Here is a 26,692-nt window from a genome sequence, read left to right as displayed (position 1 = left end):
TCATCAGAAACTTTAAGGGAAAAAACCCGCTAAAAATTAAATAGCTAAGACCACAGCCATTCTCCAAAACCCAGTGGAGAAATTTTCCAATTTAGGAGACCCAAACCTGTTCCAGCATGACGATGCCCCCTGTGCACAAAGCCAGCTCCATGAAGATTTGCTTTACATGGGCTGGAGTGGAAGATCTCCTGCTATAGAGCTCCAACCCTACTGAACACATTTGAGTGTTTTTGAAATGTCATACAAATCTCCACAAAATCTAGTGGAACCTTTTCCCAGAAGAGTGGAGCTCATTATAGCAGTAAATGGGGAATTTAAGTGGAATAGGATGTTCAAAAACAAACTTTTGACTGTGTCGTGCATGTTTATAAAATGCTTTTTTTTTCTTTTTGAGTTTTCTTTTTTCCCCTTTCATTTAGTATCTACGGTCTATTGTTAATTTCATGAGTCAGTTTGCCCTAGAAAACTGACTCATCTGCATTCCAGTGAAGAAACTCTGTTATACAGAAGCCTCTGTGCTCTTCTCAGCTTCTCCAGGCTTCAAGCTCGCGCCATTTATTCTGCTACTCGAGCTCATCTCACACATCTGCCCGAGCCTGGGGCTCTTCATTACGAGCCCCTTCAATCAGCATTACTCACTCTGATCTCCATCCAGACATTCGTGTTTACAGAAGGTGAAGTGTTGAGGGCACTGGGACCAAACGATGACCACGTCCTCCATTAACGCACGGCCTTGTTCACACTTAACTGCCAGCGTGCTTCTACATGGAATCCTACTTCAAGCTGAAGCTCTAGAGATGAACTGGGTAAAGCGCAGAGTGACTTTTTTTAACCTCCCAAACAGTCAGGCTGAAAGTTGAGGGGGCAGGACGTGAAATACATCACTGCCAACATTCCAGTGATCCAACGTGTGTATCTTTGGGGCTTTCAATTCATTCACTTAAACAATGAACATAGTCTAAAAGCAGATTTATGGAGATAAAGCGGTTATAATTTTGTATAAAAGAATGTATAAGGTTTAGTGTGTCTAAGTTTGTTCCTTATAATTGTAAGATGATCCCTAATAAGTGAGCTGGTGGCAACTGTGGTGAGAAGAAACTCCCTGAGATGGTATGAGGAAGAAACCTTAAGAGGAACCAGACTCTATGGTCCTCATCCTTAACCCAGAATCTCCTTTCATTACAGTTTCATAATTGTTGAGGTGAACTGTTCACTGATATGTGCTTAAGTGCAAAACTGTTTATATCACGTGTTCTGACGTTCTGTCACCTTCTAATGATCTCGAGCACTTTCTATAGTATCTCGTCATGGCTGCATGTGAGGCTTTCAGAGATTTTGTTTTGATTTTGTCTCATGTATCTCATGTACATTCCCAAATCTCTGATGGTTTGGCGATTTTTCGTCAGACAAACGTAGCTGCGTTTTTGCTGATAGCCGCTAGTTGCAGCAATTAACAATCGGTGCAGATTAATCAGCAAAACCGAAGACCTCTAATATATACCGCACAGTTTATACAGTATGGTACTGTAAAATACAACCCCATACTGATCAGCATTCTTTAAGACTCCTGGGTAGGTAAGGCCATGTCTCGACTTGCGATATTTTTTTTAACATCTCAATCGTTAGTTGTGGACTACCTGCATGTGCTGCGATTCTGTGATTGAAACACAACCCAGCACTCACTTTAGAATCATGGTCATGGTCTCTTTGCGGTCCTTCCCTTGGAAGGGAAGGGTTCCAGTTAACATCTCAAACTGCAAGCAGAAAGAAAACAAACCAGGCGCTGGTCAAGATCGCGTCGTGCCATTTCATAGGCGCGCAAAGCTACAACGAAGGCGAGGTGCTCACCATGAGCACGCCGTACGACCACCAGTCGGCGCTGTGGGTGTGGCCTCGCCGGTTCACCACCTCGGGAGCCATGTACTCCACCGTCCCGCAGAATGAGTACGCCTTGTTCTCGTGATCGATCGACTCCTTACTTAGGCCAAAGTCTAAAACACACACACACACACACACACACACAGTGAGATCAGGATACACAACGTGTAGATGTCTGGGATGCACTCGGACATAATACGTACACGGAAAATGTCGAGTGAAAATCGTTTAATACACTTTAAAAGTACATTACAAAAATGTAATTCCACTCATTTCCCTGTTCTACTTGTTTACACTGTTGTAGCCCAGAATTGTGACTCAAACCCAATTTTTTTAGCCCCTTTTTCTTCACAGGCGATTTGGAAACCGTGTGTAATTTTGACTCAGGCTTTGGGTTTGCTTGGCAGAATTACGAAAATCCTACACACTGCAGCTTTAACACAATTTACTGGCATTTTAGGAAATATTTAGATCATGGGTCTTTAACAGGGGGTCTGCAACCCCTAGGGGGTCCGCAATCTTTAGTTAAAAAAAGAAAAAAAAGAAAAATGGGAAAAACATCATATACATCATCAAATATAACATTTTTAAAACATTATATTTATTACATTATTAAAGTGCTATTAAACTTGAAGCTGGAGTTCTTATAAATGTAGAATAGTCAACCTGATAGTGTAAAACGGCAAATCGATTAAAGTAATAGGCTGTGAACAACTTAGTAAATTGTGTAAATTGTAAAATATATGTACAAATAAAACAGTTTACTGAGGCACGAGTGATGTCATAGCAACAGGTAGTCATGTGACTCACCGGTCAGTTTGATGTGTCCTTCATCGTCCAGCAGGATGCTGAAATCACACAAACCTCAACGTCAGAAAGTTGTTAATGGTTAAATGATGACAGACTTGAACCTCTCTGATAAAATAAAGTGTGTGTGTGTGTGTGTGTGTGTGTGTGTGTGTGTGTGTGTGTGTGTGAGGCTGCATTATCAACTCACAGCGCTAGAAAAATGTGACGTAGTGCGCTAGTGTGGTGTATTGGTGCGTTTCAGACATACGATTGGTGGGACGTGTATATATATTATTAAAATATAAAATAAAAGTATTAATATGAGGGGTTTTTTTTTGCCTTCACTGAGAGTTCACTGATTGAACATGTAATTAACACCGGCCACAAAAATGTGCCAATGAGGTGAGAGGTGAGGTGAAAGTGGGAGGAGTCTCCAGTAGACCATTTAATATCAATCATTTCAAACGTATACTCCATCTGTCACTTGTTTGTGTTGGAAGGAAAACAGATGACCTTTTTTACTAAAAGAATGTCTGAAAGTTGGCTAGCTATAATTCTGTAATTAACGTGCAATAATTGTGCAATTAATGTGTAACCAGAAGCTTGGACTTTGTGCTGCACTCACAATTGTCTCAGGATTTTGGCCCAGAAATTAGCAATGGCTCTACAAGCCCCGCCCCTTTCCATTTGAGGCAAATAGTAATCGAGTATGTCTGATGTCTGATCGAGGGTTTGGGTTTGTTTGGTGAAAAAGCTATGGTTTGTCAGTGATCAGGAAAAACTGCTGCTTCAACACAAACAGGAAAATCAGGTTGAGACCAGAGAACACGGGAAAAAATGTCTGCCAATGAGAGACAAGAAAAAGGAGGCGGGGCTTCCAGAGAACAATTAGACACAACCGTAAATCTTTCCAGATGTGCACTTCATTGGCATTTCTATTGGAAAGGGAAAAAAGTGCACTTTGTGTGATAACTCATTTCATCACATGAAGCTGCTCTGATTTACTTCTCTGGTTTGAGGTCCCGGTAGATGATTCCCAAGCTGTGCAGATGGTCCAGTGCTAAAGCCAGCTCAGCCAGGTAAAACTTCACATCCTCCTCAGTGAACATCACCTGACGACGCATCGTGAATAGATCGTTAAAAAAAACAACAACACACACTTACGTCTTACACACTGCGTACACGCCGTACCTCTTTGGACAGACGAGTGAACAGATCTCCTCCTCTCAGGAAGTCGAGAATCAGATAAAGCTTTCCCTCCGTCTGGAATGCTGGTGATGGATGAATGGATTTTAGAGAGAGAGGATGAGAAAAAGAAAAAAACGAGACGACAGAACGATCGTCGCGGAGACGGGCCGAGACTCACCGTAGTGCAGCTTAACGATGAACGGGTGATTCACCTCCACCAGGATGTCTCGCTCCATCTTAGTTCTGACACGATCGCGGACTGAAAACACACACACACACACACACACACACACACACACACACAGCTAAGCTTTTCCACTAAATCACCTCGACATAACAGCACACACTTCTAGAGCCTTTGCTTTTTGGCGAGTGCAGGAGAACACAGATGGCACTGGATGACTAATTAAATAAAGGAGAGAAAAAGAACATGCAGAGCAGAGGGACAGAATCAGAGAACCAACGTTCCTCTAGGAGAGCACCAAGAACGCTCAAGATAGAACACCTCAATGGAGAAGCGAGCATTTTATGTCTTTAGAATGTTGGTGCTTCGGGCTCACCAGATCTCCACTTCTCCTCACATACCAGAGTAAAGAAGTGTCACCAGATCTTCACTTCTCCACTCATGTACCAGAGTAAAGAAGTGTCACCAGATCTTCACTTCTCCACTCATATACCAGAGAAAAGAAGTGTCACCAGATCTTCACTTCTCCACTCATATATCAGAGTAAAGAAGTGTCACCAGATCTTCACTTCTCCACACATATACCAGAGTAAAGAAGTGTCACCAGATCTTCACTTCTCCACTCATATACCAGAGTAAAGAAGTGTCACCAGATCTTCACTTCTCCACTCATATACCAGAGTAAAGAAGTGTCACCAGATCTTCACTTCTCCACTCATATACCAGAGTAAAGAAGTGTCACCAGATCTCCACTTCTCTTCTCAGATCCCAGAGTAATGAAGTCACCAGATCTTCACTTCTTCTCTCAGATCTACAAGTAGTGAAGTCACCAGATCTCCACTTCTCCGCTCAGATTCCTCGGAATCGCTCCCTTTGACATGCAGCATTACTTTTAAGAGAAATTGTTGTGGAGGCGGAGACCAAACAAACGTGAGGGAACTCAGATTGTAACTTTGTTCTGCACATAAAAAGGGTTGCATTCGGGACACGTGTGCACCGAACCAGAAGCCTTGCACCGAAACGCGTATCGTTACACAACCAAAACACACACACACACACGCACTCATACCAGAGTTTTCCTTCAGGCGCTAGGCGGAGCTTCTGCTGGATCAGTGATGCACCTATGAGTAATTTCTCCTGCATTGGTGGAGCAGCTCACACTCTGCTAAAATTAGTCCAAAGTGGAGCTTTTCAGTGTCAAAAAGGGCTGTTTATTTATTCCTTAACTAAACTACAGTGATTACATGTGGAGCTGACCTTCTCAGTTCACCATCATGACTCACACACACACACAATCAAAACATCCTGTCAAAGACCATACGGCCAACACACTTACACACACACACTCTCTCACACACACACACACAACTGAGGGCAGCAGCTGAAACCATGGGAACTAGAGGCTGGTTTTGCACAAACACTTGAATCTGCTTCCTCTTTTACACTCACTCACACACACACACACACACACACACACACACACTCACACTCACAAGTCTCATTTCTGCGTTGTGTAAAAGCGGCCTACCTTTCAGCGTTGCTTTTTTCAGCACCTTCATGGCGTACAGCTGTCCTGCATCCGGCCCGGTGATCTTCTTCACCAGAAACACCTGTAGCGGTGAGACAGACGCGAGACATGCGGCGTCACGGGTGGAAAGTAACGAACCATGTTTAATCGCTTTACTGTAACAAAGTATTTTTTGTGTACTTTGAATTTTTTCACTTTTACTTATGTTTCGTTTAAAGTGTTTTAATTCACCACTACTTTGAAATCATATCAGTTACTGAGGGAAAAAAAAATACAAACAAGTGGGAGAAAAAAAACGCGCCCCGGAAAACTACTGCACTGCTGCTGGGTGGAGAACAAACTGCATAACTTACATTAGACTTAAATCATTGTAGTGCTTTCTTTTTCTTTTTCATCGTTTTTGTTATTGTTTGGGTAAAAAAAAATAATTCAATAAAAAAATTTATTAAGATCCCTTGTTTATTTCTTTTTTTTTTTTTTTATATATCCCCTATTCCCCCCCACAAGAACATAAAGAATCCACACTAATCTGCAGCGACCACGGCTCGGGTCTCCAAGACTCATTTCACTGATTGTCTCCAGGAAGAAGATCTCCAGCGTGATGTGAAGAAAAAAGGAAGGAAGCCGGACATCACTGCTAATTGCCTTTGAGTGCAGGTGGAAGACCAACAAAAGCATAATGACTTACTCGCTTACACACACACACACACACACACACACACACACGCACCTTTCCGAAGGAGCCCTGACCCAGGACCTTGCGCAGCTCGAACTGCTGGGGGTCGGCCTTCTCGGATCCCTCTTTGACGTGATGCGTAATGCTGATCTCCTTCACCGGAACGTCATCCTGCGACACAGTGATACAAAACGGGAATTAAAATCATTCGCTCGTTTAATAAACACGACATCATCAAGAAGAATGAAATGAACTAGAAAACCATTTGATGTCATCAGGGTGCGCCTCAAACTCCTCCCACTCATGAGATATTTATAAATACCTTTCGAAACTAGTGAGTTTGTTCCGAACCAACAATCTTTGTCTTTTCCCATTCAAATTCTCCGTCTGTCTCGGGATTATGAAGCCGATTTAAATAAACACTGCAAATCATCCCCTCATTAAGGCACTGCTGCAGCTGTGTGTGTGTGTATGTGTGTGTTTGATTATGAAGATTGATTTCTATTTATCCTCGCAAACGATGGTCTCATTCAGCCGAACGTACGATTTGGGAACGAAGGATTCAATGAGCACAAACTGATCATTCAACACGCCATCCAACCAAATCGCTCAGATACTGAATGCGATCCGGTTTAATACGTCCACCACGTAGAGTTTAATCCCAGTTACACCATCCAGACAAGCGTATCGGGACACCGGACTTGTCCAGCTACATGTGGTTTTTCCTCAAACTGTTCGGAGAAACTTGAAAGCAAACATTTGTATACGTGTCTTTGGCTGCTGGAGCATGAAATTTTCCCTTCACTTGAACTACGAGATCCAAACCTGCTCCAGCATGATGATGCACCTGTGCACAAAGCTCCAGCTCCATGAAGATAAATGGGTTGGAGTAAAAGATCTCGTGCTCTAGAGCTCCAAATCTATTGAAGATGAATGTGAACGCTGACTACACCCCAGGCCTCCTCACCTCACCTCCATCAGTACCTGACTTTACCAACACCCGGTAAGCTGAAAGTCTCGCCACAAAACCGAGTGGTTTCCATGGCAACACAAAATAAGTTCAGCGGTTTAATACGGAACCATGAAATCGAGCTGCATAACGAAACTCCGCCGTGGACCTGATCGTCACCTCGCAAAAAATAAATAAAAATAAAAATTCACTAAATGAAAATATTTCGAATAATAAAAGCAAATTGATGGAATATTTCTCCCTGGGAAAATATTAACCCTTTTATTTATTTATTTATTTATTTATTTATTTATTTCTAGCTTAAAAAACAAACAAACAAAAAAAACACGTCAGTTTAGTTTAAACGCAAGTATTTATTTGTATATGATTTGAGTCTAAATTGAGACACCTGGTAGCAAATATAACAAAAATTCAATAAACAAATTTGTATTTAAAATAAATTTGCATAATATTTTATCTCATAATGAGACATTGGATGAGTTTGCCTTTATTTCAAATCGAGATCAAGTCAAGAAATGTGAATCGAGCAGCGCTACGCTATTTAAACCTGTCAGGTGTTCGCTGGTGAAGAAGTGGGAAAAGCCTTGAGCTTGTTTCTGAACCTCGACACATCCTCCTGTGTCGTGTTTAAAAAATAATAATAATCCAATGCCTGCACACACTCGCTGACACGGACTTCCTTCGGAGTGCCGTCAGATCCGAACACACTCAAACCCCCCCCCCCCCCCCCCCCGAGTCTCACCCACGTCACGCCTCCACCCCGCTTAACACACTTTTATTCCTGGATCGCCACATAAACCACGGAGGAGGGGTCGAGGGGCCGATGGAAAGGGCCAGGGGATCGGGGATGATGTGATGGTGAGAGGAAAAAAAAAAATAAAGGAGAGTGAGATAGTGAACGGACTTTGCACGAAGCCCACGTGAAGGATGGCTTCCTACACGGTTGCCATGACACCGCTCCCAATCCTCCGTTAGTGGGTGTGAAGGAGAGGGTGACTAAAGACCTGGCGCTCGGGCTCTCTTTCACTCTCCCTCTCCCTTTCTCTTTCTCTCTTTCTATTTTTCTGTGTTGCTCTCCCGGCGGTACGCGATGATGTCACCGCAAGTACCGATAGCGAGTCCAGGAGCGTTCTTGAAAATTGTTTATCTGAAAACCGACAGAATAATAATGTGCTTTATTTAATTTTTTTTACCACGAACCAAAATAAAACCGAATATAGAACATGGGCACCAGCAAAGCCGCCGCGAAAACAGGAACTCGGAGCGTCAGTCAGATCTGAAACAAACCCAGATCCCTCTTCTTCCCTGTCTGAGTACCTGGGAGTCCCAGTACGAGTCCGGAGATGTGGAGGCTGGCGCTCGCTCCATGGTGCTTCCTCCGCTTCGCCTGGATTCCTTCATATGAGATGGCATGGTGCCATGTGGAAAGAGGTTTTATCGGGTCCAGATGGACCAACCACGTTGCTGGAGATCATACCAGAGATCTCGGATTTTGGATTTGTATTGTTCCAGAGAAGTACCCGGTGTGTACGACGGCGAGAATCTCCGCAAAGGTGAGATTTCTCTGGGTTTCGCTTTTCGAAGTTTGGGATGATGGCGTTTGAACGAGTGCTGAGGAGGTCCGGAATCTGCAAGAGCACAGGAGAAATGTGTGCTGCAGAAGCAGCAGCAGCTCCCGATTCCACTGAGCAACTTCCACCTCGCTGTGGACGAATATCAGAGCAATCAAGGGAGGAGTGAGAAAGAGAGGGAGCGAGGGAGGGAAGGGAAGGGAAGGGAGGAGAGAGAGAGCGATACGGCTTGCAACCCGCCTCCGGTATCGCCCTCGCTACATCTCCGCACCGCCCTCGTCATCATCACCACCCTCGCCACCTACAGGAGCGTAATTCACGCCTCATCCGGAACGTGCCAGGAATGGAAACTAACGCTTCGCTCGGTAGATGAAAAGTTTCACGCTTGCAGGAAGATGAGCTCAGGTTAAGTACAGAGCTTTTATTTATAATCCAAACCTTATTTTTAATACAATATTCCAGGTTTTTTTTTTATTTTTAGACATTAAAAACATCAGGAACATGAAGAAACCCTGAGATTTCCACTGCAGATGGAGGAGAAATAAATTCGAGTGTGCGGGAAACGGTCGGGTCACGTGTTTAAACGATCTCCTGTCTGGTTGAGGCGGCGTTGTGTCCTGAATTTGGTTATCAAATTTCAGAAATTTGCAAGACTGGAAAGTTTCCGAGGGAATTAACAGGAATATATGGGAATGAATGGGAATAAACTGGGAATTTAGAACATTGCACGTGAGCCAATTACAGGGAAATTAAATGTAGTGGGGAAAAAACCATCTTGCAGGATAATCTTTATTTTAACAGCCAAATTTAATGCAATTAGTTGGATTTCTACCTGCACATTCATCACATGCACACAGCACACTTACTGCAGGGTCACTGAGGCCACGCCCCCTACATGCTCTGTGCATTCATCCATAACATAACACCATTTTTTCAATCCTGCACACAAAATAACGTCAAAAAATGTCCATCTTGGCAAATATTCACGTAAATATTACATACATTTATGTCTGAAACTTCCTTGTGCCGTGTGTGCGCTTTTGTGCAACTAAATTATACTAACAATAAGTCAAAAATTACAAATATCTGGGAATCTGTATTAGTTTGTATATGATACAGTTTATATAAAAATTATTTAATGAACTCCTATAAATTCCTGTAAACAACCATAAATTCCTACAGGCTGTGACTCAGTCCGCAGATGGTGACGATGCAGGATGTTCACGTCCCACCTCTTAATCAAAGGATTTGAAGACACCTGGGTGCACACTTGGCAACCACACCCTGGACTTTCAACGCGCTCGCTGCTCGATGCCTCGTCCAGTTCCACAGGGTTCCTTCTTCCGGAGACTCGTTCGTACATTACAATCCAGAAAGCACATCCGATTCTGGATTTCTCAATTATTCCGATTATTACAAAAATTAATACAAATTATAGCCACGCCCCTTTTACACGAGTTGCTTGTGTGATGTTTTCAGAAAACGCTTTTCGTTTTGTACTGAGCCATGCCATGGGTCCAATTCTGTGTTCGGTTGAGACTTTTTTTATGAGAACTTCATCTGGGGAATTTTTTTAATATTCCTGCAGTTGGAAACTTATCGGGAATTTATAGGAATTTATTCGAAATTTGGGGAAATTTATATAAACAGTAATGTAATATAAAGATTTTTGTTTGGTCATACGCTGACATGCATGCAAACGAATAAAGAATACATTTTTTTTTTTTTTTTTTACTTTTAATTGTTAGTTTAATTTTGTTGCACAAAAAATTACACAGGCCACAAGGAAGTTTCAGACATAAATGTATGTAATATTTATGTAATTACGTGAATACTCGAAAAGATAGACATCGTTTGACATTATTTTGACACTAGATTTGCGTTTATATGGTAGATCTGGACCTGCTCCAGCTCCTTCTGCATAACTATGGACCTTCTCCTCAACCCCGAGCAAGTGACATCAAATCAGCACGGCTGCTCACTGTGTCAACGATTAAAACCAATGAACTAAAAGTATTTATTCTTGAGATTTGAACCCAAAAAACAGCCTAATAACAACATGTAAACTGAAAAAACACCGAAGTTCAATGCAGAAATCAGGATCCAGTCAGGAACCCACCAGGAAGTGTTCTCAGAAGCTAAAAACTATCTCATGGTCTGTGTTGTAATGGAGTGTTGTGGTCACGCTGCTCTCATCCAGAAGACCAGATTGTTTATCGGGGACGTGTTTGATCATAAAAATAAGCCGACAGAAAATGCACTTTGTGATCAAAGTCTTCTTGCTTGGACCCTCTGTTTGGAAATTCTGAGCTCTCACAGCTTTCAAATGTATGTATGTGTGTGTATGTGTGTGTGTGTGTGTGTGTGTGTGTGTGTGTGTGTGTTGCAGAAAGCCCCTCTATGCCGCAAACAAGCACTGCTAATCTGCCTGCTTATCTAAAGCTGTCTGATCTACTCAATTAGAGCGAGTCGGCTACTCGAGAACTCCTGCAGCAAGAAATCAGCATGAGCTGAATCTGAGCTCTGTGTTTGAAAGGCTCTGTACAGAACCTGCTGTAGCACCGTGGAGATGTTTCAGGGTGTGAACGCTGCACTCTGGAGCCTGGGCAAGTTACAGAAGTGTCCAGGCAGGTCTGATCAGTCACAGGTCTGATCAGTCACACAGACACAACAGCCATTTAAAATTCAGTGTGTGCACCAAGTTACACTTCAATTCTGCACTGTTACACTCATAACCTGATTCTGTTCCCATTTACTCCTTCAACTTCATTCAGTTTCTTCATATTCTATTATTTCCCACACCATTTCACTCCACTCCACTCTATTCCATTCCACTTCACACCACTCCACTCCTCAATTCTGTTCCTCTCTACTCCACTTCACTCTATTCCACTTCACTTCACTCCACTCTATTCCACTCCACTCCACTCTATTCCACTTCACTTCACTCTATTCCACTTCACTTCACTCCACTCCACTCTATTCCACTCCACTCCACTCCACTCCACTTCACTTCACTTCACTCCACTCTATTCCACTTCACTTCACTCCACTCCACTCTATTCCACTCCACTCCACTCCACTCCACTCTATTCCACTTCACTTCACTCCACTCCACTTCACTTCACTTCACTCCACTCCACTCCACTTCACTCTATTCCACTTCACTTCACTCCAATCCACTCCATTCCACTTCACTCCACTCTATTCTGTTCCTCTCTACTCCACTCCATTTCACTCCACTCCACTCTCTGATCAATTTTACTCTATTCCTCTCACTGCTGCTTCACGCCAATCTATTCTGTTTCACTCCACTCCCACAGTATTCCACTCCACACCATTATGTTCCAGTGCATTTTATTCTATTTAACTATGCCCCACTCGGAACAATTTCACTCCACTTCATTCCATTATTCCACTGAGTCGTATTCAAATGGGCCTCTTCTATTTAATTCTATTCTTGATTGACTTTATTACAAACATTTCTATTAATCTCTATTCTATTCCGGATTGTGCTCCTCTTCGCTGTTCCTTTTTTAAACAAATGAGATCATCTTACATACATAAGAAGTAAAATGACATAGGAAAGAAAGTAAAATAATTTCTTATTAACTATATCTGATACCAAAGAGCTCAGTAACTCGGTTTAGGGCAGAAGCCATGGTTCTGAATTGGCAGCTTGACCTGTTCAGGTTCACATGGATTTAGAACTCGCTGGTTTCATTAGACAATTGGTCGTCACATATTTGTTCGCAGATTTACTGACGTTAATATAAAAGAGTGGTCATGCGTCAGGAATTTTTACAAATAATCAACAAATAAAGCGATGCCCGGAGATATAAACCAGTCCAGAGAGGAAGTGTGAAATGAATCATGCATTTTCCACAGCAGCTGTGAACATTGGCGTGAACAACAAGCCGTTTCAGACCACGTCAGCGCTCAGGCCTGGCAGACCCTGTCCACCAAGTGGGCGCCAAGACTTTCGCACCTGGTCACCTGCAACACTCCACCTGTACATGTTTTCTATTGTTAAGGGGAAGAGCGTGTCTAGACGCATGACATTTCTCAGCAGAATCTGAGGCTTGTTTCTTCAGGGGGTGAGGAGAGGAAATAAAGTGTGTGAAAGTGACTCACTCTTGGAACTGGGTGTTGGATAACGTAATCGGTTAGACTCGTCATGTCACTTCCTGTTTTAGAAACACAATGGTAAGAGATTTGGTCTGGAAAAAGGTCTAAAATGTCTTTTATGGAGCCAACACAGAATTTTACTTTTTTTTTTCTTAAGAGTGGATCATCTGAACACTGTTCAAAAAATAGAGTCCATGTAGACTGTGTTTTCGTTTTTTGATTGGGGGGGGAAAAAAAACTTGACCTAGAAGATCAGCGGTGATCTTTTCTTAGGAAGAAATGTCCTTCCTGGAGCCATTTGCACAAATGATAAATATGATACAATCTAGAAGAACTTATTCATAGAGGAGGTTCTGCAATAACTGAAGATTTTGTTCTAGGTAAAACATTTTAAGAAGTGGCCCTGTGTCGTCTTCTCCCATTTCCTGTCTCTCTCTCTCTTGTCGCATTTGGTGAGCACATAGTGATCCATATGAACTTCTGAAGCGAAGTCAGAATGCTGAATGAAGCATCTGATGGATTTTGTGCTGACGTTTGGTCGGGTATTTTTCATTCAGGTCATTCGGGAGTCCCACGTCGGACGTTTTTATTACGCTCCGTTTTAAATTGAAATTGAAATAATTCTGAACGTTATTGTTATTTAAAGTGTAACGACGAGTAAATGACCGAGTGCACGTGTACTCACGGCTCGGCAGAAGAATCTCCTGGAGACGAGACGTCGGAAAGCCTCGAGTCTGAAACGTACGGCGCAAACCAGAGCTTCCCTGAGCGCCACAGCCCAGGTCTTCCCCCCGTCCATGAGTGTGCCTAGTCCCGTTTCAGTTCACGGCTGTGTGTGTGTGTGTGTGTGTATGAATGAAAAAACCAGTGTGTCCCCCAATTACTGGCATGTCCAGCACTGTGTGAGAGTAAACGGGAAAACCCGGAGGAGGAGGGGGACGCGTTCTAGCCAAAGTGCGAGATTTCCCTTCCAAAGTCCACTTTTAGAAAACGCTGGAGATCCCCATGCTCTCCATCAGCTCTTACACACACACACACACACGAGCACTGTGGTTGTACAGCTGAGATTAAACGCACCTGTCGTGCAGAGCCAAGCACCGCTATGCTGTAACCCCCCCTCCACCCCCAGAGTGCCGAGCCAGAGACCTGCGTGTGATGTACGGATCGGAAACTCGAGCGCTTCCTCTGCCTTTGTGCCAGTTCATTAACCTCCCAAAGCCAGGCGAGAATAACAGGAGGGAGCGACGTCGGTGTCGGGTTTACCTACAGGGGGAACACAAAAGCCTCCTGGAACCCCGTTTTCCGTCTCTGCGGCCTTCGTCCGCCGCATGCGTGGGATTCCGTGAGACAGATTTAGGAAGCTGGTGCGCGCTACGCGATTAGCGCCTGGGTCACGTCCGCTCACACGTCAGGAGTCAGTGATGAAACAATCCCTCATCTCTCATCGCACTGAGAGCACGCGGGTTCCGAATCCTCGCGTCTGATTGGGGATAAAGATTTCATTCCAGTCACGACTGCTACGTGCTCCTTTTTTTTTTTTAACACCCACATTTCTATTTCCTCTTATAATGAGCTCCACTCTCCTGGGAAGATGTTCCACTAGATCTTGTAGAGATTTGTGTAAGATTCATTCAGCCGTGGTGAGGTGAGAAGACCTGGGGTGCAGTCAGCGTAAAACATTGGTCCATGCTCGATAGGGTTGGAGCTCTACAGCACGAGATCTTCCAGTCCAACCCATGGAAAGCAGATCATGCAGCTGGCTTTTTTTTCAGGATCATCGTCATGCTGGAACAGGTTACAAGTTCAAGTGCAGGGAGAATTAATACTTTTGTCCAGATAGTGAGAGTTGGACAAGCTGACTTGCTGCCTGTTTTATCTGACCTGTGCAGAAGTACGTTCAACAACCAGATCACTCCAAGCAGAGCACTCGAGGTTTTGTTTGCTTGATGACAAGGCTAAAAAGGTTGAACAGCTAAACTTCATCCTTCACGCACAGTCACAGGGAGCACCGACCTTAATAAGTCAGTGCGCCGAAAGACATCGCTCTCTGTACACCTCGAGTTGTGCATCTGGTGACCATGTCTGCTGCGATTTCATCACGGACAGCAAGTTAGAGCGAAGAGCAAACGTGAAATTCCGCTTAAAACTGGCCAAATCTGCCACAGAGACGTTGGTCGAAACATACGATTGACATACGGCGTTGCTTCGAGTCGATCGAGGTGTTTCGAGTGGCACCCGCGAATCAAGAGAGGAAGAACATCGATGGAAGAGGACGAGAGATCAAGAACGAGCTCAAACCCTGAAAATTTTTTAAACCATTTGGCAACTTGTGCATGATGATCGTTGGAGAACAATCCACACGATCTGACTTCTGCACTTCATAAAGAAGACTTCCAGGAAACGTCCCTGAAGAACTCTGGGGCACTGTATTGCTGTTCAAGGGGACTATTTTGAAGGTGATTGTGTGTAAACGTAGATAAATAAAGTGCTTTCTTGTAAACAGAGCGAGTCTTAACTTTTTTGATGCCACCCAGTATGACATTTCCTGTCCTATATTATGTTTATCAGCACTAATAGAAGGAGTCGAGTGTCAGTGCTGTGCGGAAGTCAGAACACTTTTCTACTCTAAAGTAGAGAGAACTGTGTGTGTGTGTGTGTGTGTGTGTGTGTGTGTGTGTGTGTGTGTGTGTGTGTGTGTGTGTGTGAGAGAGTGTGAGAGATAAATTGCGTAACACACCGGAACAGCTGTGAGGCCTCCTGGACTCAAGTTACGCTTCTTTGTAAAGGTCAGTCTGTACAGAGGGGTTCGACATGTTTTCGCTCACCGACAAGCAAAATTCCTCAAACTGACGTGGCAGTAAGGACCCGCTGTTCCGACCTCGACCCGTGTCCTCGTGTCCAGACACACGAGGGACTGATGTCTGCAAGGAGCGGTGGAACCACACATACATGATACTTCCTTTTTTTTTTTTTTTTTTTTTATTTAAATTTTTTTGAACTTTTTTGCATTTTATTTTATACGTTTTATTTCAAAGCATTACGCTTTTTTTTATAACCTTTTTGTATCATGTTTAATATTTTTTATATTAGTTGATTAAAAATACAGATTTAATTTATGATTATTGTGATTTTTTGTTTTGTTCTTTTTTACCTTGCATTTTTCTTTAAAGAATAAAATTCTCAACAAATAAATATAAAAAATTTTATATATATATATATATATGAAGAAAAAAGAATGAGAGAGAGAGAGAGAGAGAGAGCGAGAGATAAAAGATGATTTGATGTCTCCATTTGCGACCCAAAGACAGGAAGATTGATGAATTGATGAAAGGAATGAGGGAGAAGAAGTGGACCAGGTCACGTGCTATGATGTTCCAGAGTGAGTTACGTTTCAGGCTCATTTGCTCTGATGGAACAAGTCTAAATCATAATCAGGGTCTAAATATAGAGCAGATTGGAGAAGAAAGACCTCATCATTAAGGTCACGACCTGGAGGTTTGTGTTTTCAGCGTTTTCAGTTTATAGGTCAAAAGACCCCGACATGGTTCTTCAGAAGAGAGACATGAAGACTCACTGCTGGTTTTTATGTTTCCATCTCACAGTCAATCTGTTTACACACACACACACACACACACACACACACACACACTTACATGTAAACTTAAATGTGTGTATTAAGAGGACGGAGATGGAGAACTCAGATGTGTGACTCATGAAGAGAGAAAAAAAACTTTACTATCAGTACAGGATAAATCAGAAGGTCCTTCAGATTCAGCATAAATAAAAGATGGAGGAAGAAGAGAGAAAAGAAAGAGAAGAAAAAAGAGGCAGATGAGGAAATTAAAGGAACATTGATAGCAAAGGAGCTGAGAGAAAGGAGAGAGAGGAAAGAGACAAAGGAGATGAGAGAGAGGAGAGAGATGATGAAGGGAAAGGGGGGAAGGGCGAGATTAATCGGAGAATGAGGGAGAAGAGGGAGATGAGAGTTATGGATAGTTGAGGAGAATGAAGGAAGAGTGATATAAGGGTAAAGAGGCAAAATGAGGGAGAATAGAGGAGAAGAGAAGAATGAATAAATGAAATGGGAGAATGTGGGAGAACATGGACAAGTGGGGAAATAAGGGAGAAAAAAGAGAATAAGAGAATAAAGGAAGAGGAAGGAGAGTGAGGAAAAGGAGATAAAAGACCACACCCCTTTCATGCTTATAGCACAAAGACCACACCCCCTTCACTATGGGATCCCCAAATACCACACCCCTTTTGCTGTCACCAGCACAAAAGCCACACCCCCTTTGCTGTCCCCAGCACAAAGCCACACCCCATTTGCTGTCACAAGCACACAAGGCCACACCTCCATCACCAGAAACATACACAAAGGTGCCATTCATCTTTACTGACATTTTCAGACACCTTCAGGACACCTACAGTTTCTCAGTGGTCAGATTTATTTCCCAGAATTCCACGGTTAAATTCTTGTATACAGTATTACGGTCACAAAATATCCTGACACAATTAAAGAGACTCTGTCCACATGGTCCAACACACACACACATACACCATTGTTCATTGTTTCTCTTGCGTCATCTCATTACTGCATATTTCTCTGAAGTATATTCATGAACAACTTCACTCTGCGCTTCAGTGACGATCAGACAGAGCTGCTCAGGACAGAGAACGGATGTGTGCTAATTGCTGGGTGCTTATCATGAGAACCGATGCTGTGGATCCGATGCCAACAAGCAACATGGCGACGTGCAACATCCATCAAGTGGACTATGGAGCGAGGGAGTGAAGATCATATACAGCTGGTTCTTTAATGATTTTCTCTCTGCTGGACTCTGAGGAGAATTTGTCATCCAATGTAAGGTACGCTTGTCCAGAGGAGGGGCTTCAAGTTTAGTGCCCTCTTGCCACTCTTGTGCTCCCTCCTATTTCTCTTTTCGGGAATCGTCGCACAGAATCAACCGGGAGGAAGCAGATCACAGAGTCGAGCAAAAGTTCAGGAAAACATTTACAAAAGTGAATGTATAAAATGCCTACCCGTGCGAATTTCTGCCTGAAACGTGTAGGAAACATCTTCAGCATCTTCATGTCTTCATATTAAATCCCCCAGCAATGCAGCCGGCTGGGAACAAGACCACGCAGACGGTACAGGCTAGACGCTGAGGCAGCCTGGCAGAAGCCACTCCGCCCATGTGTGCTCATACATGCTACACAAAAGAATCGGCAGAGGAAGGGCCTGCCCAGGAAGGGCCTCGAGCTGCTGGTCAGCACTGAGATTAGAGCATGTCCTGTCCTTGTTCCCCTGGCAACATCTGCACAGGAAGAGGCACAGCTGGGCTGAGAGAGAGCATCTCGGGCTCTCGCAAAAGGTTTCCAATACCTCACCCTCACACACTCAACCTTCTGACCCTGAACACACACACACACACACACACACACACACACAGTTTTAAAGGGAATACAAGAAAAAAATAAGACAAAAGCCGACGACTTATTTCGATATCATGATCCAACAGCGATCGCACAAACGTTTCGTACACACTAATGGCCCATGCCAAAAAAGGCCGAGGTGAAAAGCGGATGGCGGTGAATGATCATCAAATGCTTGCGGTGTTTGCTTTCTACGTGTATAAGGATGTCTGTCAGAAGACTTGGCTCCTCATGGTTTCCTGTCAGTTGCCCGAGAGAGCGGAGGTGCACTTCCTGCTCGATGATATTTATGCTGAATGGACAGAAATCTATCTGTACGAGCCTCGGCAGGAACAAAGCCGAAGTGCTTTCCTTTCTGAGTTCCAACGAGTCCCACTCGAAAAAACCTCATAAAAAAAGTATACATAGCAAATTATGTGGGACTGAAGCCAGATGCAAAGCTCACACCCATCCAAAAAATTTTCAGGGTTTTCAGCTACGGCTAATGTTTGAGGTTCTCGGGTCGTGAAGTTTACGGATTCCTAAATCATAATCCTTAATTCGCTCATGATTAAAGGTAAAAAAGGCAAAGCAAAAATTTGTAATTGGGGTCAGAGCACAGCATCCCTGGAGCACAGAGGGGTTAAGGGCCTTGCTCAAGAGCCTCAAAAGTAGCAGCCTGGCAATACCGAGGCTTGAACCCCCGACCTTCCGATCAGGAACCCAGAGGCTTAACTACTGGGCTACCCAGGAGTGGTACATTATAGATTTATAGATCTTTCTGATTTGCCAAGAAAAGATTTTAAATCTGATAAATCTTTGCAAATGCATGATATGAACGTCGGACCCAGTATCCCAGTAAATTTATCAAATCTAGTGAAAAAAAACCTCAAACAAACAAACAAACAAAAAAGGCGGGAAAGTGTTTAAATTAGATCTTAACCAGGACCTTCCCCGTAAGGGAGGATTTCTTTACGAGTTCTTCTTTTAAAAATGTTAAACGCCATAAAAAAATAAAAAAAACTTTCTGATTTGTACCTCGTTTGGAATTAGTTCCATTAGCGTGTGAACTTTCTTAACGTCCTTCTACAAAAACTTAGGTTCTTTCCTGTTCTTCCAAAAGCTGTCTCTCACTCCCGAAAGTTCAAAGGTGAAGGCAGATTTGTTCTAACAGCTCACTTGACTTCCTGTGCTGAGTGAAAGATCACGGGAGATTCCCTGAAGCGTACAGTCCTCAAAGGGCACTCAGAGAGCCTAGTGTCCTGGTGAAGACATTATATCATGCTAATGATATGACCCACCGTTGCCCCCAAATCATCTAATTACACGTTGGCTTTGGGCCAAAACGCTTCCACAATTCTCCAGTCCAAATGTGCGAACATCGGCTTAGGGAATACCTTCTAGTTTTACATGGAAAGAAGTCAATTGGTGACTGTATTTGTCTAACAGATGGGGGAAGTGATCTACAGATCTCATTGGAGCCAAGTTGGAGCCATAATCTGTTCGGTGGCTGAATCCCTGTGAGTTGGGAATTCCTGCTCCAGCTCAGATCTTTGCGCTTTGCACCCTTCAGCTGATTTGTAGTGTTCTTGTGCCTGTGACCTTCACTGAGGCACAGAGGACTACCCTTGCTTAGTCACGCTGACGCAACCCAGACAGGGTGGCTACAAAAAATAGCAGCACCTCGTCCTCTGCCCGATCTCACTCCCTCTTCCTCCAGGGCTAGAGAACCTTTTCAGGAGTCTGTTATATTTATCCTTTCTCTTATAGCGCTCAGAGGCTGCCATCTGTTATGTACGGGTACGGAATAACGGCAGGTAGATAAAAGATTTACATTCGCGACGCCAGAGAAGAGATGATGAAGAGACGTCTTTTCCGATCTGTGTCTCAGTCTGACGTCGCTTTACTGCTGCTCGAACCCAGCCACCCTTTCCACTCTATATCTGTCTCTCTGGACTTTCCACTCCTCCCTTTCCAATTATATTCATCTCTCTCCAGCTAAAGGAGATTACTCAGTGTAGAAATCACTACAACGGCTTCTACTGAAGTCATCACCTTTAGAAGGTACGAGATGACTCGGCACTAATGGCCGCCCGTGCCCACTCCTCGTTTACGCCGTCACCGAGCTGGGGAATGTGAATAAATCTCCGGCGCGTTCGGAGTCACGCTCCCACTCCTATTCAGGCGAAAACAAAGGAGAGAGTTTAACCCGCTGCCTCAGCGCCACCCCCCTTCACAGTCACTGCCGTTGCTGCGACACACACCCACACGTAGGTGCTCTCGCCATCTCTCAAAGGCACACATAAAAGCCTCGCCGCTTTGGACCCGCCAGCGTGGGACGTTTGAAGAGGAAGCCTTCACCTTCGTGCAGTGGAACGTTTGGAGAATGACCTTTTTTTGTAGAGCGAGATGTGAGGCCAGACGGGCTTTCATGTTGCACTGTAAATAATGCTTTACCATCCTGCCATCCACAGTGAACCTCCTCCGAAAGCATCCTGTGCATTAAGACAATAAGAGATCGTCCTTCACGATGAATTATCAGTAGGCTTAGAGAGGAAATGTGGATATGGAGGAGATGGATATTGAAGATAATAGCGAAATATAAACGAGTGTACATGTGCATTAGGACTGGGAGGAGGCTGCTCAAGACAATTACACTTAGGTGCTATCAAAAAGTTTCGAGACCTTATTTATCTACATTGACACACGATCACCGTCAAAATATTCCAGAAGTGGCAAGAATTGCTGTGCAAGGGGACTGTGTCCTTTTGCGCAGAAGTGAGAAACTCGTGTGTGACAGGGTGTTCTAACTTGCTGTCCATGATGAAATTGCAGACATGGTAACGCACGTGGTCATAAAAGCACCGCTCCTGATGTACACAGGACTGCATGTTTTTGCGCACTGAATGACCGTAGATCGGTGCGCCCTACGACTGTGCGTGCAGCCTTGTGCTGCCATCTGTTGGCATGTTACCAAACTAGTCTCAAAACATTTCGATGCCACCTCGTATTTACATTGTCAGACGCCCTTATCTATAGTGACACATTTATATCATTCTTACAACTTACAACTGTGCAGCTATGGGAATAGGGGCCTTGTTTAGGGGCCCAGATGTCAAAAAATAAATGAAGTTTACACTCCTTGAAATTAGTTATTTTATTTTGTAAGTCTTGTTTTGACTCAAACGTATAATAAATACAAATTCGGTATCAGCTAGATGAAGATGGGCGAGTCTGGTTCCTCTCACGGTTTCCTCATACCATCTCAGGGAGTTTTTCTTCGCCACAGTCGCCACTGGTTCCCTAATAAGAGATCGCAGTTGATCCGTACGGATCAGAACTCACGGTTCGGCACCAATCGCAGCATGAATTACAGTTTTTTTTTTTTTTACAATATTGCTTTTTAAGAAATTTCATAACTACACAGTTCACGTGAAAGGGACGCGTTAAGCAACCCACAGAAGCCTCCCGCATCATTAAAATCGTGTGTATGGGAGCATTTCCGTGATGTAACCTTTCTTGTAATAAATATGAAACAAATTATATTTGACTCCTCCCCCTTTTTTTGCTGATCTGAAAAACAATCCGATCTGTTACTCAAAAAACGTAACGTGATCCGATCTGTCGCACTGCAAATTTTTCTAAAAAAAGCTTCTTTGGGATCATCAAGTTAGATGGCCAAGCATTCAAAAGCCCATCTAACTCCATCCAGAACAAAGGAGACCGAATGGAGAGGGACCATAAAAGCCTATCGATCACGGCTGTGGTGCTGCATATATTCAGGATCCTTCGAGCGGCTAAATGGCTCCGGTGTTGGAGCATATGGATGCCAGTTTGAAAGCTATTAAGGATTTTTCTTTCAGCATATGGCAGCAGATCGTTTAGCTTCTGACTGATGATGGACAGCCTCGAGGGAAACTCCTCTGAGAACTGGGACGGACGAGGAGATGTAGGGAATCAGTCTCTGTCACACACACACACACACTCTGCAAAGCCGAATTGTTGATAACCCCGGAGCTCCTTCTTCTTAATATAGGCTGAGAATTTCTAAATATATTTTTCTAAAACTGAAAATGTACACATGAGGCTGCAGATTGGATTTTGTTTTCCTCGTTCACACATCAGAACCTGTTTATCTTCTCGAGTAACTGGTTTGTTGGGCATATGCTGGCTTCAGACCATTTATAACACAGGTTTGAAAAATGGCAGTGTGTGCCATTAATATAACGTCATATCTGTGTGTGTATGTGAGAGAGAGAGAGAGAGAGAGAGAGGGAGAGAGAGAGAGAAGAGTCAAAGTTGGGGCCGTCACTGAATATTTCATTGTAATATAGATTTTCTTTTATTCAGACACTTGAGTATGAAATTTCAATTTTTGTGGACCTTCATGCTTGTCAGTGTTCTTAGATGCACTATTCGAACGTTTTATTTCCACATTTAGTCTCCATTCGCTCTTATAATCAGCTCCGCACTTCTGGAAAGACGTTCCACTAGATGTTGTGTGAGATTCATGCAGCTACGGGGCTTTTACGTTCATTACGTCAGGTACTGATAGAGGTGAAGTGAGGAGCAGAAGATCTTCACCTCCAACCCATTTATGTGCATGGAGCTGGCTTTGTGCTCAGGGGGCTACAGTAAGGCTGGAGCAGGTTTGGGTGAAAAGTGAAGTAAAAAATCTCATTCGTACACAAATCTGTGTTTCCAAGTGTGTAGTAACAGTTTGAGGCTGGTGTGCCAATACTTTTGGCCAGAAAGTTCATCTCAAATTATTTTTTCTATCCATCAGTGCTGTTTTTATATAATATATTGAATTTACGAGGTTTTAATACCCTGTTATTTTCAATGGATCCATCAGAGATATTTTATTATTGATAATAATAATAATAATAATAATAATTATTATTATTATTATAAATCTACTACAGTCTGGGATCCATCCGGAGTGGGACAGGCTTGCATGACTTTTTTTTTGGAATGTGTAGCCTGAAATGAATTCCCAGCTACGCCTCTCGCTCTATAAATATACGTCTTTATTTTTGCAGAACTAATCAGATTTGAAGTGTTCGGTCTTTGATGCCCTTGAGCGGATTATCCACAAAACACACCGTTCACCTTTCAGCTGGAGAGATAAGGAAAAGTCCTACACCTAATCCTATACAGTCCATTTACTTGTGTGTGTGTGTGTGTGTGTGTGTGTGTGTGTGTGTGCGCGTGTGTTTGTGTCAGTCCCATAGTAAAGAGATTAATCATTAACCCATTCATAAAAAGAGAAATCAGACCAAGCAACAGTGATGACGGACTCGAACGTAACGCTCGTTGCAGCGGTTGTGTGAGGACGACTGAGTGTGATGTCTCGTCACACCTGGGTGTGCAGTGGTGAGAGAAAGAGTGAGACGGCGAGAGAGAAAGGAAGAGAGATGGAAAGAGAGAAGAAAAAAGATAAAGGCAGGCATGAGTGGGTGTTATAGATGCGAGAGAGAGAGAGAGAGAGAGAGAGAGAGAGAGAGAGAGAGAGAGAGAGAGAGAGAGAGAGAGAGAGAGAGAGAGAGAGAGAGCGCGTCGGTACAGATGGCCATGGAAGATTAAATACCATCTGCCAGAAAGATCAGGAGATGAAGCCAAATATTAACACACAGTCGACACACACACACACACACACACACACACACACACACACACACACACACACACAAATCGTGGAGAAAAACGAGGCCCATCATCAGTGTCGAGATGAAGTCGAGTGATACGGGGTAATTGGGAAGAGATAATGAATGGACACATATGGGCAGTTCGCAGGCTGGTCAAAGTTACAGCCACCGGCATTACATCATTGCTGATCGAGCTGATCGTTACTACTGGAGCTGATCGTTACTACCAACTACAATCGTTATTACACGAGCTAGTCGTTACCGAGATGATCGTTACTCTCTGAGCTGATCGCTTATACCCGAACTGACCGTTACTCTCTGAGCTGATCGCTACTACCCGAGCTGATCCCTACTCTCTGAGACACCACACATACAGCCACTACACCACATGATTCTTAAAGCTTCCTTAGGTGAAACTCGTCCTGCCTGTTTTTTATATATCAAATATGGATTTGGATACGACTACACTATCTAAATGTTTATTCGACCCATGTGACTGCAGGAAGAGAAAAGAGGGAAGGTGTTCGACTGCCAATTTGATCAGCCCACATGATATTCCAGCGCTGGGTAAGTATTTAATTAAACATGAATAACTCAGTAAGTTTCCTCCCAGTAACTTACAGCCCCTTCAATATCCTCCCTGTTCTGACTGTTCACGTCCCTGCTCATGATAAACCCAGTGTGAGTGACAGTCCATTTCCATCTCTTCAATTACAATCCATCTAGAGGGGACGGAAAGATAGATAGATAGATAGAGATAGATAGATAGATAGGGAGATAGGGAGATAGGGAGATAGGGAGATGGGGAGATGGGGAGATGGGGAGATGGGGAGATGGGGAGAGCGAAACCATGCATGAGAGTGATAGAGAGAAGGATGGAGAGGGTGGGATGGGGGGTGGTTAAGAGAGAGTGGGACAGAGAGAAGAACGTGTGTGTGTGTGTGTGTGTGTGTGTGTTTATAGGAGTAAACAGAAAATGTGGAGTCGTCACTAATGACAGCCATAAGATCTACAAACTCTCATCTCCCCTGCATTTAAAAATCAATGACTGGCAGCAACACCACAGGGGAGCGTCAGAGCGCACGCGTGCATGAGAGAGAGAGAGAGAGAGAGAGAGAGAGAGAGAGAGAGAGAGAGAGAGAGAGAGAGAGGGGTAGAGACAGATGGAGAAAGAAACAGAGATAAACCGACAGTGATGGATCGAAAGAAGGGGGGGGGGGGGGGGAGAAAATGGGACACAGGGAGAAGGAAACCCTGATAGAGAAAAAAAACAGAGATAAACACAGAGACAAACTGACAGCGATGGACAGACAGACAGACAAAGGAAAAGGATAGATAGAGAAAGTTGGCACGCGTCAGCAGTCACACTGATGCCGTACGAGATTTTTATTTCCTGCTATATTTAAAAAAAAAATAAATGATGAAGTTACGTAGTGAAAACGGATCCCTGTGACTTGTTCTTTTTCCTGAGCTCTGCACCAATCAATGCCATCTCTCTCTCTCTTTCTTTCTTCCTTTCTCTCTCTCTCTCCTTCCATCCCTCCACTCTGGAGGATTTGTGATCAATAGCATCCATTTGTCACTTTTTTCCTTTTTCACACAGAAGTGAAGCGGTCTTCGCTGCACTTCACACTTCCAGCTACATTCCTTCATGTGTCCACCCTATTGTCAGTGTGCACCTTAACTCTGAGTGTGTGTGTGTGTGTGTGTGTGTGTGTGTTTACCACAAGCAGGAATAAATATATATTTTCATTAGTAAAGAGCGAAAAAAAGAGAACGTTTCTCTCAAACTTAGTTTATAATGATTTTTGTCTGATGTTTGAATTCCATCCAAAACCATTTCTCAGCAAATAAAAAGCAAAAAAGAAGAGAGAAATAAAGGGAGAGAAGCAGCAGGAAATAAACAGAGTGAGACCTACTTGACATGGCAGGTTGTCATCGTCTCCTAAAGAGTCCTCCAGAACCTGCTGTGTGTCCTGCAGCAGAGGGAAAAAAGTCAGAGACGCTGAACGACTGTAAAAAGTACCACAAGAACTTCAAGTGTTCCAGAGCAATATTACAGTTTCATTCAAATTAAATCCTTCTGTGTCAGACGCCATGCCCACTCAACACACACACACACACACAGCCAAAAGTTTGTGGACGCCTGAGCATAAGATTGCGATGCGTTTCTTTTTTAACATAAATGACCTCCACTTTTCTGGGAAGATGTTCCACTAGATTTTGGAGGGTGCTTGTGGAGATTTGTGTGTTCATGGTGTTAGTAAAGTCAGTCAGTTCAGGTGAGGGAGCCCAGGGTGATTTCACCGTTCACATTCATTGCTCTATTGCAGGAGCTCTTCCACTCCAACAAACCGTGAAAAGCAGATCTTCATGAAGCTGGCTTTGTGCACAGGGGCATTGTCATGTTGGAACAGGTTTGGGTCTCGTAGTCCAAGTGAAGGGAAAATTCAAAGCCACTTCATCCAAAGTGTCCAATGTTGAAGAAGAAGCACAAATGGCTAGAAAAGTCGGGTGTCCAAATACTTTTGGCATCACCATGTATTTTATTTTATTTTATTTTTTAAAGAATCTCCTGAAACAGAAAGGGAGGGTGTGAGTCGATGCGAGTCGTCCGGAGGTGACCGGTCATTGATGAATTCGGTGCGAGGTGCAGGAGTGTGAATCAGACAACATTAAGAAAAGCAGACTTCATGACTAGAGGACGACTGATCGTGGAT

The 26,692-nt window shown here is 43.5% G+C and overlaps 1 protein-coding gene across 7 annotated transcripts in view; it reads right to left on the bottom strand.

Moving 5' to 3' along the window:
* Nucleotides 1–26,692, bottom strand: part of rps6ka3b (ribosomal protein S6 kinase, polypeptide 3b) — a 38,094-nt gene that overhangs the window by 9,405 nt on the left and 1,997 nt on the right. For 4 of the 7 annotated variants that reach the window (XM_083529381.1, XM_083529380.1, XM_083529384.1 and 1 more), the window contains 9 exons: nucleotides 25,892–25,948; nucleotides 6,298–6,414; nucleotides 5,568–5,649; nucleotides 4,034–4,114; nucleotides 3,859–3,938; nucleotides 3,673–3,779; nucleotides 2,689–2,726; nucleotides 1,849–1,991; nucleotides 1,684–1,754 (listed from right to left, as the gene is read on the bottom strand). In XM_083529381.1, coding sequence (XP_083385507.1) covers nucleotides 1,684–1,754; nucleotides 1,849–1,991; nucleotides 2,689–2,726; nucleotides 3,673–3,779; nucleotides 3,859–3,938; nucleotides 4,034–4,114; nucleotides 5,568–5,649; nucleotides 6,298–6,414; nucleotides 25,892–25,948 — 776 coding nt within the window. Of the gene's footprint in view, nucleotides 1–1,683; nucleotides 1,755–1,848; nucleotides 1,992–2,688; nucleotides 2,727–3,672; nucleotides 3,780–3,858; nucleotides 3,939–4,033; nucleotides 4,115–5,567; nucleotides 5,650–6,297; nucleotides 6,415–8,530; nucleotides 9,027–13,597; nucleotides 13,752–17,952; nucleotides 18,131–25,891; nucleotides 25,949–26,692 lie in introns of those variants that run through there. The other 3 variants (XM_083529386.1, XM_083529382.1, XM_083529385.1) reach the window with 3 other exon arrangements.

This window comes from Silurus aristotelis (assembly GCF_946808225.1).
Source record: "Silurus aristotelis genome assembly, chromosome: 25".
NCBI lineage: Eukaryota > Metazoa > Chordata > Actinopteri > Siluriformes > Siluridae > Silurus > Silurus aristotelis.
Note: the sequence above shows the minus strand (reverse complement) of the source record. Positions and strands in the feature narration are given on the sequence as shown.